A 13,579-nucleotide genomic window follows, 5' to 3' on the forward strand; every position below is an offset into this window, starting at 1 on the left:
AATTCATTTGTCACACCGCAATACCTTTAAGTGAACTACAAATAAAGCTAAAATGACATGTAGAAACCACCCAGCTCTGTTATGAATCGCATTACAAACTTTGCTTTGAAGCAAAAATATATTTGAAAATTGGAGAAAAATACAAGACTTAATTTACTTATATAATTATACATCATATACATCACATCACATATTATAGTAAATTTCCAATATAAGTGTATATTGTAGACAGACCTATTCGATTATACAACATATAACCGCAATGCTCCATGGGAGAGGGGGGAATCATTGCTTTTGAACAAATATTCCACATTAAATACTTTTGACAGCATGTGACATTACATAATTTAAGCACTTCAGTTAATAAAAACAAACAAAAACGTGTTTACAGTAAAGCACTTACTGTGGAATATTGGTTTATTTTCTCTAAAACAAATTTACTAAAGTAAAAACAGCAACCTACAGAAGTTATAAAAATATAACTTTATTAGATCATGTGATCCATGACATACCCACTGAAAGCATTCACAGATGCTAGCATTAGCTTTGTGCGTAAACACCTCGATGGATATTTTAAAATTAAATTTTACAAAAAAAGCAAGAAAAATATTTTAACACAGAATATCCACACAATTATCAAATATATTCTCATATACATCTGATGTGTAATAACTACACTTTCAAAATGCATACATGTCATACATAAATATACAGCCAGTTTTCCAAATATCTACACATCGTAAACGTTCCTCTCTCACATACACGCACACACACCACATGCACGTGAACCTCTTAAAAGTGGTTTAAGTGGGACTTTTTTTTCCCTCTCAACACATCCCACAATCCCTTTCAGTCTGTTGCACAGCTATAATCATGTTAAACTCAAAATGGTGGAGTAATACTGTTTAAAATTAATAAATATGAAGGGAAATGTTCCTGTCTCCCCTAGAACTGTAATTTGCCCGGTACTTCGAATCGCTTAAAACACCTGTCCTACTGTTTTATTTTATATAATGAGAACTTGTTCTGCAAAAGTGTCTTTCGTCAGTTAATATCTCAGAGGAAAGGCATTTCTATTGTTGATCATTAACTTTGACAGTAATTTGATGAGGTTAAGCGTCATAGTCAATCTAGTATTGTAAAGTTACGCAACAACACTGACGACAAACTGTCCATTAGCTAGTGAAGACTTTGTAGTAGACACTGGTGCTTAATAACCTCACATCTCAGCTGGTCCTCAGCTGACGTCTGTCTAGAGGATACAGATCGGGTGTCTTTTTAAATGGAAAGTAAACAGGCAAAACGTGCCATCTCAAGATTCATGTAACTTGAGGGCATCTCCCTTAGGCCTTTGCAAGGTTAAAGACTCCCATGGCACAACGCTTCTATCTTAATGTTTCTTCTTGATACAGAAACTTTCTTTATTTGGGATGCTTGTCCCTAATCAAATTATTCCTTTCTGCTTTGCTTTTCCCTCATTCTTTCTCCATTTTTGACTTCTTGACCCTTCACTCTCAACCACATCATTACCACCTACTCATTCATCACTGGATGACAGAAACACTGGTGATTCTTACAGACATACTTCAACACCAGTTGTAGCCCTTGCCAAGCACAACTCGGCTTTAGCAGTCCGTATCAGTCCTGATCTTTTACTTGAGCCTGCTGGCGACATCATTAGAAGTATGGCCTAGTAAGGTTGAAGAACCCAGGGAACAGATGTGGGCTCCAAGTCCCTGCCAGAAACAGAAAACTCAAACAGCCCTCAATCCTGCCAGCAGGAAACAGCTGCCAGTCCAGTGACTGAGAGGAAGACAACAAGAGAAGCATTTTGCAGCCCTTGTAAACATTAGTCTGTGTACTCTGCTACAATTGACAGCAGAACAGTGATGTCATCTGGCTTTCCTCCTTTGGAAAGAAAATGGAGAGGGAATGTTGTCAGGCAATATTTGTGCAAATGTGCAATTAAATACATATCAGTTAGGAATAATAATAAAAAAAGCATCAATACATCAAGCTGATAATAAATTGTGACAATTTCAAATTTTATAGTGCATTGAACTGGTAAAATGTATACCATCAATGCACAGTAAAACTGTCTGTCAAATGCATACATTTAAAGGCAGGGTAGGTAAAAAATTTTGTTCCAAATTTGTTTAAACTTTCTATATATATCCATGCATAATTAAAATGGAAGAACTCTGATAAAAAGAGTATAAAAATCGAGTGACTCTAGACCGTTTAATCTGTATTAAACACAGCTCATTATTTCCATCCGGGACGAAACATAGGATTGGCTTAGGCGACTGTCACTCTCTCGCAACCATGGCAACCACCCTTTTGCCACACATGACCTGCCCACTTGCGCGCGCACGTTTGATTTGGGGAATTCAAGAGGCATGGATCCTAGGAATACCAAAACAATGGCAGAGAAACAGCAAGCAAAATTCACAGTACCGGCCTATGCAGTTAGTGAAGGCAAACCAGGCAAAAAAAGGAAGACAGTAACAGTACAAGAAAAGGCAATGAACAAAAAGTCTTTGGATAAACAAAGAAATAAAACGCGAGTTAATATATCGGCGTGGCTCTCCAGCGATGGCGAGAACTGAGGGAACTCAAGGGGCTGAAAAGTGACTCCTTGATGGCTTTATTTCTGCTGGACAGGTAAATCTTTCTTTTTGTATTTTGATCATACATACATATTTTTGTTTATTTGTTCATGAAGCATGTGTCATTAGCACACGTAGCTGCGTAATATAGCTAACATAACATTACTTAGCGAGCCGTAGTAGAGACGATAAATAATCTATCTATTTACCTGCACGTTTTTTTTCGCCTTTGTTTTGTTTTTATATTCTCTACCTATGTTTACTGATGTCTTTATCTTGTATCTGTGTGTGTCGTACACACTTTGTTGTATGTGTGTGTTATTATTTTGTGTCTGCAATGCAGTTGTGAGTTGATATTTGAGTGTATGTTACTCTGTTTATCTGTAGAACAACGTATATGTTATGAATCTTACACGAAATTCATCTTCATCACAGTGTAAATGATGGTAATGGAAAAACGTGTATCATGCAACCTGTTTTTAGCTTTGCCTTATAGATAACTAACTCGTTAGCGAATCAAAAAATATATATTTTAAACTTTACCAATATCAATATGCTAGCTTGACAGTGAGTACTAAAATACATCTTGTTTGTTTATCTTCATAATTATAAAGTTATTTTTATTACATGTGATTCTGACATGATGTCACTACATGCACTGTGCTCCTTCCTCTCCGCTCGTCTCAGGTAAATAATGCGTCTTCCAGCTCAGTGGTCGGAGTCGCACGTTCATGCGTTTTGGGGGCGTGGCTTTGGAAGGAGCCCAGAAGGGAGGGGGTGGAGTGAATGGAAATAATGAGCTGTCTTTAAAACAGTCGTGAGAGGTCTACAGACACTCGATTTTTATACTTTCTTTTTCAGAGTACTTACATTTTAATTATGTATTGATATATAAATAAAGTTTAAACAAATTTTGAAAAAAAGTTTTTTATACATTTTTTTACCTACTCTGCCTTTAAATGAAGAATTGTAATTGTATTCAGAGCAAATGTGTACACATTAGCATGACCATTATTTCAGAAAAATGTAAAGAGAAAGTAAATCAGGAAAAGTAAAAAGTTGTAGCTTGTTCAAAAGGAATGAAACAACAATTTAGCCATTTTTAAATGAGTATATCTCACCTCTGACATTTAAGCCATTATCGCAGGCAAACTGTGCAAAAGGAGACATGTAATTGGGGTCGTATGCTAAAACATGGGCCTGTTCAGCAATACTCTTGGCTGTTTGCTGGATGCTTTCATAGTTGGTATTCTGAAAGCAGAGCACACAATTCATATTAGTGTCGCTGGAAGACAGACAAAAATGGACAGAAGGAAGTGTTGTACGTAGATGTTCTAGTACCTTGAGTTTTTTGAGTTCTTGTAAAATCATGTAGTCTGGCATGTTGTCAAAGAGACCATCTGTAGCAGTGAGTATAATGTCACCCAACTGGACATGGAAGGATGAGCTATCAGCAGCCTCGGGGCTGTAGGAAACGAGAGAACACAAAATTGTTACTTTGAATAGTTTAGTTATGAAATGTGATATTCCCATTCTGATGGTTGACATATTTGAAGAAAAAAAAAATTAAAAAAAATTCAACTCTCGCAATGTATCACAATGTCTTTAGGTCGTTTCAACAATCCATCAAAACCAACTATAACAGCACATTCTGTGCCATCTCAGTTGAAATGTGTTTGTAGCGTTCCTGTTTGCTGACCATATTTAGAAGCACAAGTTGAGAGGAATAAGAGCAGTTTCAGTGTAAGAAGCTTTTAGCTTGATCCTCATTATGCACGCGGAAACATACAGATCAGCTGTGAAGTGTCGTGTTCTGTTCCAGGAAGTCTGTGGAAGGCATTATGCCCAATGATACGAATACACTGGCTGTCATTCCCTCCGTCTGTACCAGCCCGGCTGGCCCCAGGTCATGCGGTTTAAACATGATACTTGGTGTGAATAAAAAATTCTGAGAAATTAAGAAGTGGAAACGATTTAAAAATGGAAAAGCATTAAAGATTTAGACCCGCAAACTGAAGAATATCTGGCCTCAGAGAACTACTTCTACCAGCTCATCTGTCAAAAAGAAACTAGCTAATGTCAGGATTTACAGAGGCCATGCTAAGGTTGTCTCCATTAACTTGGCAGCCATGTCATGTGTCTGGAAAGATTAAATCTAACAGGATTTAGCTCAGATCGGAAAGAGCCCCAAAACATGGCTTAACCGTGACAAATTCACTATAATTTACTGATTTAGGGTCATGTTTACTAGACACAGTGTGTGAGTCCCAAGTCATGTAATAAGGAGGATTGGGGAAAGACCTGGAAACCTACCCCGGAAAAATCATCACCAAGAAAATTAATGGACAGTCTCTTGCGTATGCCGGGAGATGGCCCATAAAACCACCAAAAGTCAGACACAACTGAAAAGGTTGATGAATGAATTACCAGACACAGAACCTTTAAATGCACAAAACTATAGTCAGATTATGCATAACAGGAACATTGCACAGTAGGCTATTTGAAGATTGACAGTAATTATCTTTTAAATTTATTGTGCAATTCATTTATTACAAAACCAGCAGTGCTCAGTTTTGTTGAAGATCCAGCGTAGCTAAATGACAAGTCACGTTATACAGTATGTTTAAATCACATCTGTGTATTTCATGTTACAGGATAAATGATACAGGATTACACATTGCCCCAATTATGCTATTTTAAAAGGTTCCTTGTTTTGTTTTGAAGGTCTCTAGTGCTACATGCATCATTTATCGAAGTCTGAAAATTAAGCTGAATTTCAGCTCCAGAGGCTTCCTCAGCGCTTGTACGCACAGCGATACAAACAGTAACAATGGTGGCAGTTTAACCGTATCAATTCCAATGCAAGTCTCATCCTTAGGAAGTGCAAGCAAAGTGTATTTGCTTTTGCAGCGCACAAAACGGTGTCTTATCGACATGCCAACAACGCAAACCAAACTCTTCCCATCTCAGCTACAACAACAGTTTGAGGTTGGGTCAAAGTAAATGTTTGCAGCTGGCATTTTGCAAATTTGTTACAAGGTTTGTGCAGGAAGAAGGACTGTAATTACTGACGACTCGTTTCGGCAGTTCAGAATCAGTTCTTTCTTTTGTGAGACAATAACTCCATTTATTGTGGATTTTGAGCTTTGAAACTGTGCAGACTTTTTACATTCACAAACAGCTATATTACACACTACATGAAAGGTAATATTCGAAAAAGCATAATAGTAGTTAAATTCCCCTGTGGTGAAAATCAAGTTTTTAATGTTGTTTATATGTCTATGTGGTGTTTTTAATATGCTTTAAGACAGACAATGTGCAAATTCATAAGTCAACACCATTGCTGAGTATTTTCTCTGTAAAACTGCAGTGATCTAAAGTTTCAAAAACGTGGTTTGAAATCGCTGGTGTTTGTGACGTCACAAACTACCTTGTAACCAATCACGTCAACGTGCTGGCAGGCTTTAGTAGGGCCCTATAATTTCCGCGATCACGGAATCGCGGAATCCATTCATAAAAATGGAATTTACTATATAACACGGAATGTCACGGAATTTGTCAAATTTTTGATGAATGAATTAAACGCACAAATTCATCTCCAGAGCTGCTCTGAAAGTCACTTCATCAGCATTTAACCGCTTCGTTTGAGAAAACTACCGTCATAAACACAGACAAACTCAAAGCTCTTGGCAACCCGTCAAAATAAAAGTTTGATTTAACTTGACAGAAACATATTACTGTTGTACAGCAGAATTTAGATAAATTAATTTAATATTAAATTCTTAAAATATATTTTAAACAATCTCAGTGTTTCTTCCATGTTTTAATTTTAAAACATGCTCTGTTGTGCAGCACATTGTTTGACAAAAAAGTTTAATTTCATGATTAAAAGATAAATGAAATGGTATGCGTTCATTTGATTGCCAGAAAAATTTAAATACACAACAGAACTTCTAAAAAAAAAATATATTTTTTAATTAATAAATATTGTTGTTTTTAAGAATTCAATTCATTAGACATGCTTTTTGATTATTAAAATGGAATTAAACCATTAAAATGGAATCCAGAAAACAGAATTTGGTAAAAGTAAAATTTGAGGGGAAAGAATAAAACGTTTATCATAGGGCCCTAAAAAAAATGTAATTTTTTTGTTAAACATTTATTAAATTGTTGGTAAACTGGACAAGATTCATTATTTCAATTAATTAGACATGCTTTTTGATTACTAAAATTTAATTTAACCATTAAAATGGAGTCAAAAAATAAATAAAACTGAAAAAAACGGAATCCAGAAAAATTTAAACGGAAAAAACGGAATTTGGAAAAAAATAAAACGGATTTCATAGGGCCCTACGTTAGCATATCAATAACTATGACTGCTCTAAAGCAGGAGAGTCTCGAGAAGCCAGGTTACCCCGCTATATTTTTCTGTTGATATGAAAAATCGGGTAGATTTAGCAATATAGCGGTTTGAGTGAGTGGAGGCGGAGCTAATTAACGTATTCATGGATCCACATATACTACATGAAGCAAGGGTGTAGAGTTACAGTCAAGCTATTTTAAGGCATGAAGAACTTTTTTCACTGGAAAAAACGTTTAAATATGTCATTTTGGTGATCAAAGATGAGTTTTAAGGGATAAAAATCATTCACTACAGGGGGACTTTAATCAAATAAGTTGTGGCTCAAAATCCTATCCATTTTTAGCATAGATTAAGCTTTGTGCACAATTATCAAATTTTGGTTTTGACAAATAAAGCCATTCTTATCTAAAAATAGAAGAATAGAGATCATTACATATCCTAGACTTTAGAGTAGACTCTACAGTGTTCACACCGAGTGACATTTCTCACCAGGAGGAACTGATTATCCAGTCGAGTTAATAACCAGGCTCTCAGAGTGAGGACCTAATCATGCTCTCATACTGACAGCTAGGGGATTATGTCTCACTTACGTCTAGGTAGGGACACGATGCTGTTGCATAATCATAAAGTGAGAGGAAAAATCACATAACAGAGTGAACGTCTCACCTGTCACTGAGGACGGAGCCCTCTGCCTCAGGAGGGGCGATAGAGAGCTGGAAAGGGGTGTTGAAGTAGTGCTGCTGTTCATCAGACCTGTGGACCACCTCTCCGCCTCGAACCACCAGAAAACCAGAGTCTCCTAGGTTCGCTGTGTGTAGCCGGTGACTCTGCCTGTCTAGTACCACGATACACGCTGTACTGCTTCCTAATATAAAGAAAGATGCTTAATCAGCCACATGATGGGTAATTTAAAGCATATCAATTTTATTTAAATTACAAATGCACCAAAATTGAACTGAAAACATTCTGCCTAAAATCAGTTTATGAACAATATAGATTTCTTGTTTAGAATTGATCTTCATTTTGATGAACTTTTTCAGTTGATGCATGAACAAAACTTCACAAAACATTATTTGTAGCACCTGACTTCCAATAATAATCGCAATAAGCTGTTACTTTTGATATGAAAAGGCTGCTTGTCGAAAATTGACAATTTGAAAGCTAACGAAATTCAAACAATACGTCATTTTGATACTCTTTAATGTGTCGTGGCAGATCGCTGTAGCTCCTCAGTTTAAGCGGAACGTGATCCAATAATTTATTTCTCTTAACTACTAGTTATTGCATGAAATAAACATGAATGAACATCAGAAGGTATGTTGAAAGGACCAGTACAACTTACTGAAATGTATCATGTCATGTAATCGCTTAATTCGTGTTTCAACTGCGAAAAGACTTCAATAAAACAGCTTGTAAACAATATGTAATGTTACATTTACCTTATCACAGCTATTCAATGTCTATAGGTTGTTAGTTACTGTAGCTAGAAAAAAAAAAAAAAACTCTTGGAGAGAAGCAGTTTGCTACATTTATGCACTATATTACTATTTATTATTTTCACTTCTATGTTAAATAATAAAGGTCATGTTTGAATAAGTTTGTCAGGAAAACTTTTTTTTTTTTTTTTTTTACTTCACAGAAACAATTATATCAAATTTAGATAAAAACCGCCAGTACAAATTGTAATGTTTGTATACAACTCAGTTTTGATAAAATAAATTTGATTAATTGATTATTAAATAAACTTCATTGTTTCTCTGTAAAAAAATTCATTTTGGTGCATCACTAATTTAAATGCCCTACAGAGCCATCCTGTACTAGCTTTGAAATTGTGCGGATTTAATACCAAAATCCAATCTCGTGACCCAGTACACTCAGTACACCCAGTACACTCCGTGACTCATCCAGGCCACAGTGTGTTTTTGAGAGCAGCACGCTGTACAATGACTCATTTCAGTCCATTATATTTTAGTTATGGCTTTGATCTCATCCTGAGAAAAATAAGCCAAGGCCCTTCCCAAAAACCACTTCCCTCCCTTTACTCTTGACTGTCCCAGAACATCCAGTCCACAGTTTTATAGCATATTTGTGCCTCACATGTCCGTACATGCATAGTAAAGTAAGATGCCATTGCACACGAACACCTTATGTTGTGAATGTTAGCCTGATGCTAAAGTTACATCACAGTCTGTGCTGTGGATGGTTGGACTAGACATTATCAACATGTTGCAAATTAACTATGTTGAAAGGTGATGGTCACACTGGATTTTAAGCATGCAAAATAGTTTCAGACAACTCAAGCGCCTGGAATAAAGTTGAAGAAGAAAAAAAAAAAAAAAAAAAAAAAAACTTTAGTATGTAGCAAAAGATGAAAATATGACGCATACTCCTGTTTACACAAGTGAACAGAACACAAAATTGAGCGACCGCACCTTAATTGAAGCCAGAGTACAATGCTGCAATCCCAACAGTCTTTAAAACACTTTATGACCTAATAGTTTTCATTTCAAAACTGAAAATTTGAAAATATATTTACAAAAGATAGTTAAATGCAAATACTTTTTCTTTGCAGCGCTCTCATTTTATGTGAAGGGAGACTTCCATTGTACAGCACTCTTCTGTTTTCTACTCGTGAAATGAATTCATTTCATAATCCAAAGCTAAAGTCTAAATCTAATATGCTCACCTAATAGCGGTACTTTGTTCTGAAGTAGCTCATAGTAGCTGGTAGTAAGGATTCCCACTGGATTGCTTGGCACAAATCGTCCTTCTTTGACGAGCCGCTCACATGTCCTCATGAGCGTCCCAGAGAACTGAGAGGGGTCGACCCCATAGTCACGCCAACCACCTACTCCATCAGCCACGCCTATAGGTGATATAAAAGAAACACAATGAGGGCAATACCATTGGAAAGCTACATTTTATAAATTGTTAACAAACAACTCAATGATGTAATGTTTGTGTACAGGTATATCAGCGATTTTTAAGACTGTTCATAGAAATAAATTAATACTTTTATTCAGCAAAGATGCAGTAAATTGATCAATAGTGACAGTAAAGACATTTATAATGTTACAAAGATTTTGATTTCAAATAAATGCTGTTCTTTTTAACCTGATATTCATCAAAGAATTCTGAAAAAATATGAAGCAGCACAACTGTTTTCAACATTGATAATAATCAGAAAGCAAATCAGCATATTAGAGTGATTTCTGAAGGATCATGTGACACTGAACACTGGAGTAATGATGCTGAAAATTCAGTTTTGATCACAGGAATAAATTGTATTAAAAAAGAAAAGTTATTTGTAATTGTAATAATATTTCACAATAATATTATTGGATTTACTGTATTTTTATCAAATAAATGCAGCCTTGGTGAGCAGACAAACATTAAAAAAAAATATTACTGACCCCAAACATTTGAACGGTAGTGTACATATGAGTTTCAAAAGATAACTATATTATGTTAGCATAATATAAAATTATTCATACTATGATGTAAGATTTTCGTCAACTAAGATCAAATTGTATTATCTAGTAGGATTTAGAGGTGATCAAGAGGTAAATTGAACGTATCTGATGGGAAAACTTGTTTACCCACATGCGAAAATGAACTTTGAAAAGTAAGTGGTTAACAATGGCTCTGGAGATGAACGGTTTTAGAATACTGTCTATATGACAATAAACTCAACCACAGGATTTCCCACTAATTTTTATGTAGAGTAATGGCATTTCTAAGCTGCTATATGAAGCACAATGGTTATGTTTAGTGATAGACTGATGTCTGCTATCAGTTAACAATTTTGAGATTATTGTAACTGGCTGACACTCCTGCGTGCTTTAGCGATGAAATCATTTCTGAGTGAATTTTGAGACGGAATGTTCATTAAATTTCATTACATTTTGTGGATATTTGCTATTTAAAATCCACATCTTTCAACCACTAATTATGTTCAAGTAAATAAAGTGATTTGCATATTGTAAGATGCACTGGCTTTTTATATTAAGAATGCAAATGTTTACTGCCTACACCCCTAAGATGTCATGTGCGTTTCCAAATCAGTCCAAAAGACAGGGAATTTTCCCTACAAAGCCCTCCCAGCTTCCCTTCTGACAATGAGCAGGAACCCTCGTTTGTGACCATACAAGGCAAGTCCCCTCGCATGGACCTGCATCCTCTCGTGATCTCGCCTCTAAAAGCACTGGGATTTCCAGAGCTAGATTTGCTGGCTTGAAGCTTGACAAGTCTTGGTTCTCGCTTCTTAGGCCATTACAGAACCCTGCTCATGTGTTTGAGCTGTAGAAGAGGATTTACATCCCAGGGTAATTTGACTTTGATGTATAGCTGTCCAAGTAGGCCTTAGAAACATGTCAGCAGGTCTGTTAACGTCTGCCATTTGAATTTGTAGGCTTAATCCTTATGAGTGGGTTAAATGACAGACAAAACAGTACAAGCACTAATCAACTATATCTTAAAACTGAACTAAAAACCTCACATTTCCTTGTAAAATAAATAATTGTATTCCCAAAAGAAGCATGAACTAAAGGATTTGCTTTCTTTGAGGATCTGCAGTGTTGAACACTTGTCAAGACACTGAAACCCAAATCTGTGGTCTTCAGTCTTCATCTATTGTTTTACACCCACATCTTTCAGGTGGACTTCCTTGTAACTAAATGGTGGATTTTCTGTTGCATTATAAACTAATTTGCACTCTTGTTAACCCCCAAAAGTTGCCATTCTCAGGTTAGAAGCAACGTTTTGGAATAACAGTGTGAAAAATTATACCACTGAAAATTCTAGCAGCGATATAACTGAACTATTTCCACTACTGCCCACATTTTTAATTTGAAGTATGTTGAGCTGTCAACTCTAATACAATGAGTTTTAGTGTAGATATATGATCCTTTTTTAAATATCTATCTCATATCACTTTGTGCACACTCCATATCCATAGTACAGTGTAGTGATTTCTTTCTACAATAACTACAACAGTTCACACCCCCTAGGACATGTGGACATTAGAAACAAGCTTACACTCATTTTATATTCCATTATTGTTTGGTGACAGCTGAAGCAATTCTGGATTCATTTAATGCAGTAGTAAATGTACAAACATTTTCAAGCATTAACAGAAGTTTCCAAAATATTCAAATAAATATTAGAATGTAACAAATCAAGGGGAGAAAAAAAGAAACATTTATACAAGAGGAAAGCTCTTGTATAAAAAGGTTTTTTAATATAATAATGAGACTGAAGAAGAGTCTGTTTTAATTAAAAAGTGAGAGAACTTAAAAATATTAAATGACAACACTTTGAAAATGATATTTGGGATGAAATTAGTAGGTAATTTCAGTAGGCTTATTATGGAACGCGTCATTCTTAACGATAATGACGTCACAATGGAAAATGCAACTATGTTGCAAAGAATGTTCCTTTAGAATTTAACGAGGAACGTTTCGCGGCGCGTTACAAAACACTAAAAGAACAGTTATTTTTATCTTTATAGGCTTCATTATTCATAATAAATCAATTTGATAATTATATGGCAGTTAATTAAACTGCATGTTTATTATTATGAAACATGTCTATTATTATGAAACATTATTTTTAATATGTCTGTGTAAAATATAAAATAGCGTTATTTAAAACATGACTAAAGTTTATTTTATTAATTGAAATATAATATTTTTATAAGCATATACACTGGTTTATGGCTGTAAAAGCTTTTGTTGATGCACCTAAAGGCCATCGATGTGCGACAGTTGTGACGTCAGAAGCGATTTAACCACGATACTTGACTAAACCAGTTCTTCCAAGCACATTATCTTTGCATACAACACAGATATGCGTTTCAAACATTACATACCTAACACATCAGCAGATCTGTGCCGGGCTATAAAGCACGCGTCGTCTCCATAACACATCCCTTTCTTCAAAATCCCCTTACGAAAATCCTTCCCGAAGCCGAAGCTGGCCGACACCAGGCTGTAATCGCGGCTGTCGGTTTGAGAGAGTCCGCCGATGACCGCCCGGGCCACCAGTCGACCATACGAGAGAACGGACAACATCACCCCCGGACTCTGCTGCAGGGGTAGTTTGGGTTAGCTCGAGTACTAACAACAGATCCACAGCCCTAGATGACGTCTGGAGATGTCACAACAACCGCATCCACAATGTTAAACGACCTTACAACAGCATCAACTTTCAAATTCTCGCTGTCTTTACGAATCAGTCACATTCAGCTCTCCATAGTGATCGATCCGATGCGATTCAGAACATGCAAGTCGATCCGGCTTTTATAAAACTCTTTCTTCTCGTGCTGAGCCCCATCGCTGCGCGCTCTCGCTTGCGTGTCTGTTCGTGAACTGCCGAAGGCCGCGACGCGACTGAAGTCTTGTGACTGCTTTGACGTCAGACGCCGTTACGCAACCCGTGTACCTTTAATGGTGTATATATATAAAAAAAAAAGTTTAATGGAGACCAATGAAAGAACACACCGACCTTAGAATTCATTTATAAAATATTACGTACAAATTGATCCTGGAAACACTTTTTAATAAATAACGTATACATTCTTTTTTGTATAATATTTTGATTTAATGAC

At 36.0% G+C, this 13,579-nt stretch overlaps 1 protein-coding gene across 1 annotated transcript; it reads right to left on the reverse strand.

Annotated features, from left to right (window-relative positions):
• Nucleotides 1-468: 468 nt before the first annotated feature.
• Nucleotides 469-13,358, reverse strand: pptc7a (protein phosphatase targeting COQ7 a). Its single transcript, XM_048208736.1, has 6 exons — nt 12,842-13,358; nt 9,659-9,838; nt 7,639-7,837; nt 3,951-4,074; nt 3,731-3,860; nt 469-1,908 (listed from the first exon to the last, which is right to left on the reverse strand). Exons 1-6 carry the CDS (start codon nt 13,041-13,043, stop codon nt 1,850-1,852), a joined length of 894 nt encoding a protein of 297 aa, XP_048064693.1. The 5' UTR covers nt 13,044-13,358; the 3' UTR covers nt 469-1,849.
• Between the last annotated feature and the right edge of the window lie 221 nt (nt 13,359-13,579).

The sequence above is a fragment of the Megalobrama amblycephala genome, linkage group LG12 (genome assembly GCF_018812025.1).
Source record: "Megalobrama amblycephala isolate DHTTF-2021 linkage group LG12, ASM1881202v1, whole genome shotgun sequence".
Classification (NCBI taxonomy): domain Eukaryota; kingdom Metazoa; phylum Chordata; class Actinopteri; order Cypriniformes; family Xenocyprididae; genus Megalobrama; species Megalobrama amblycephala.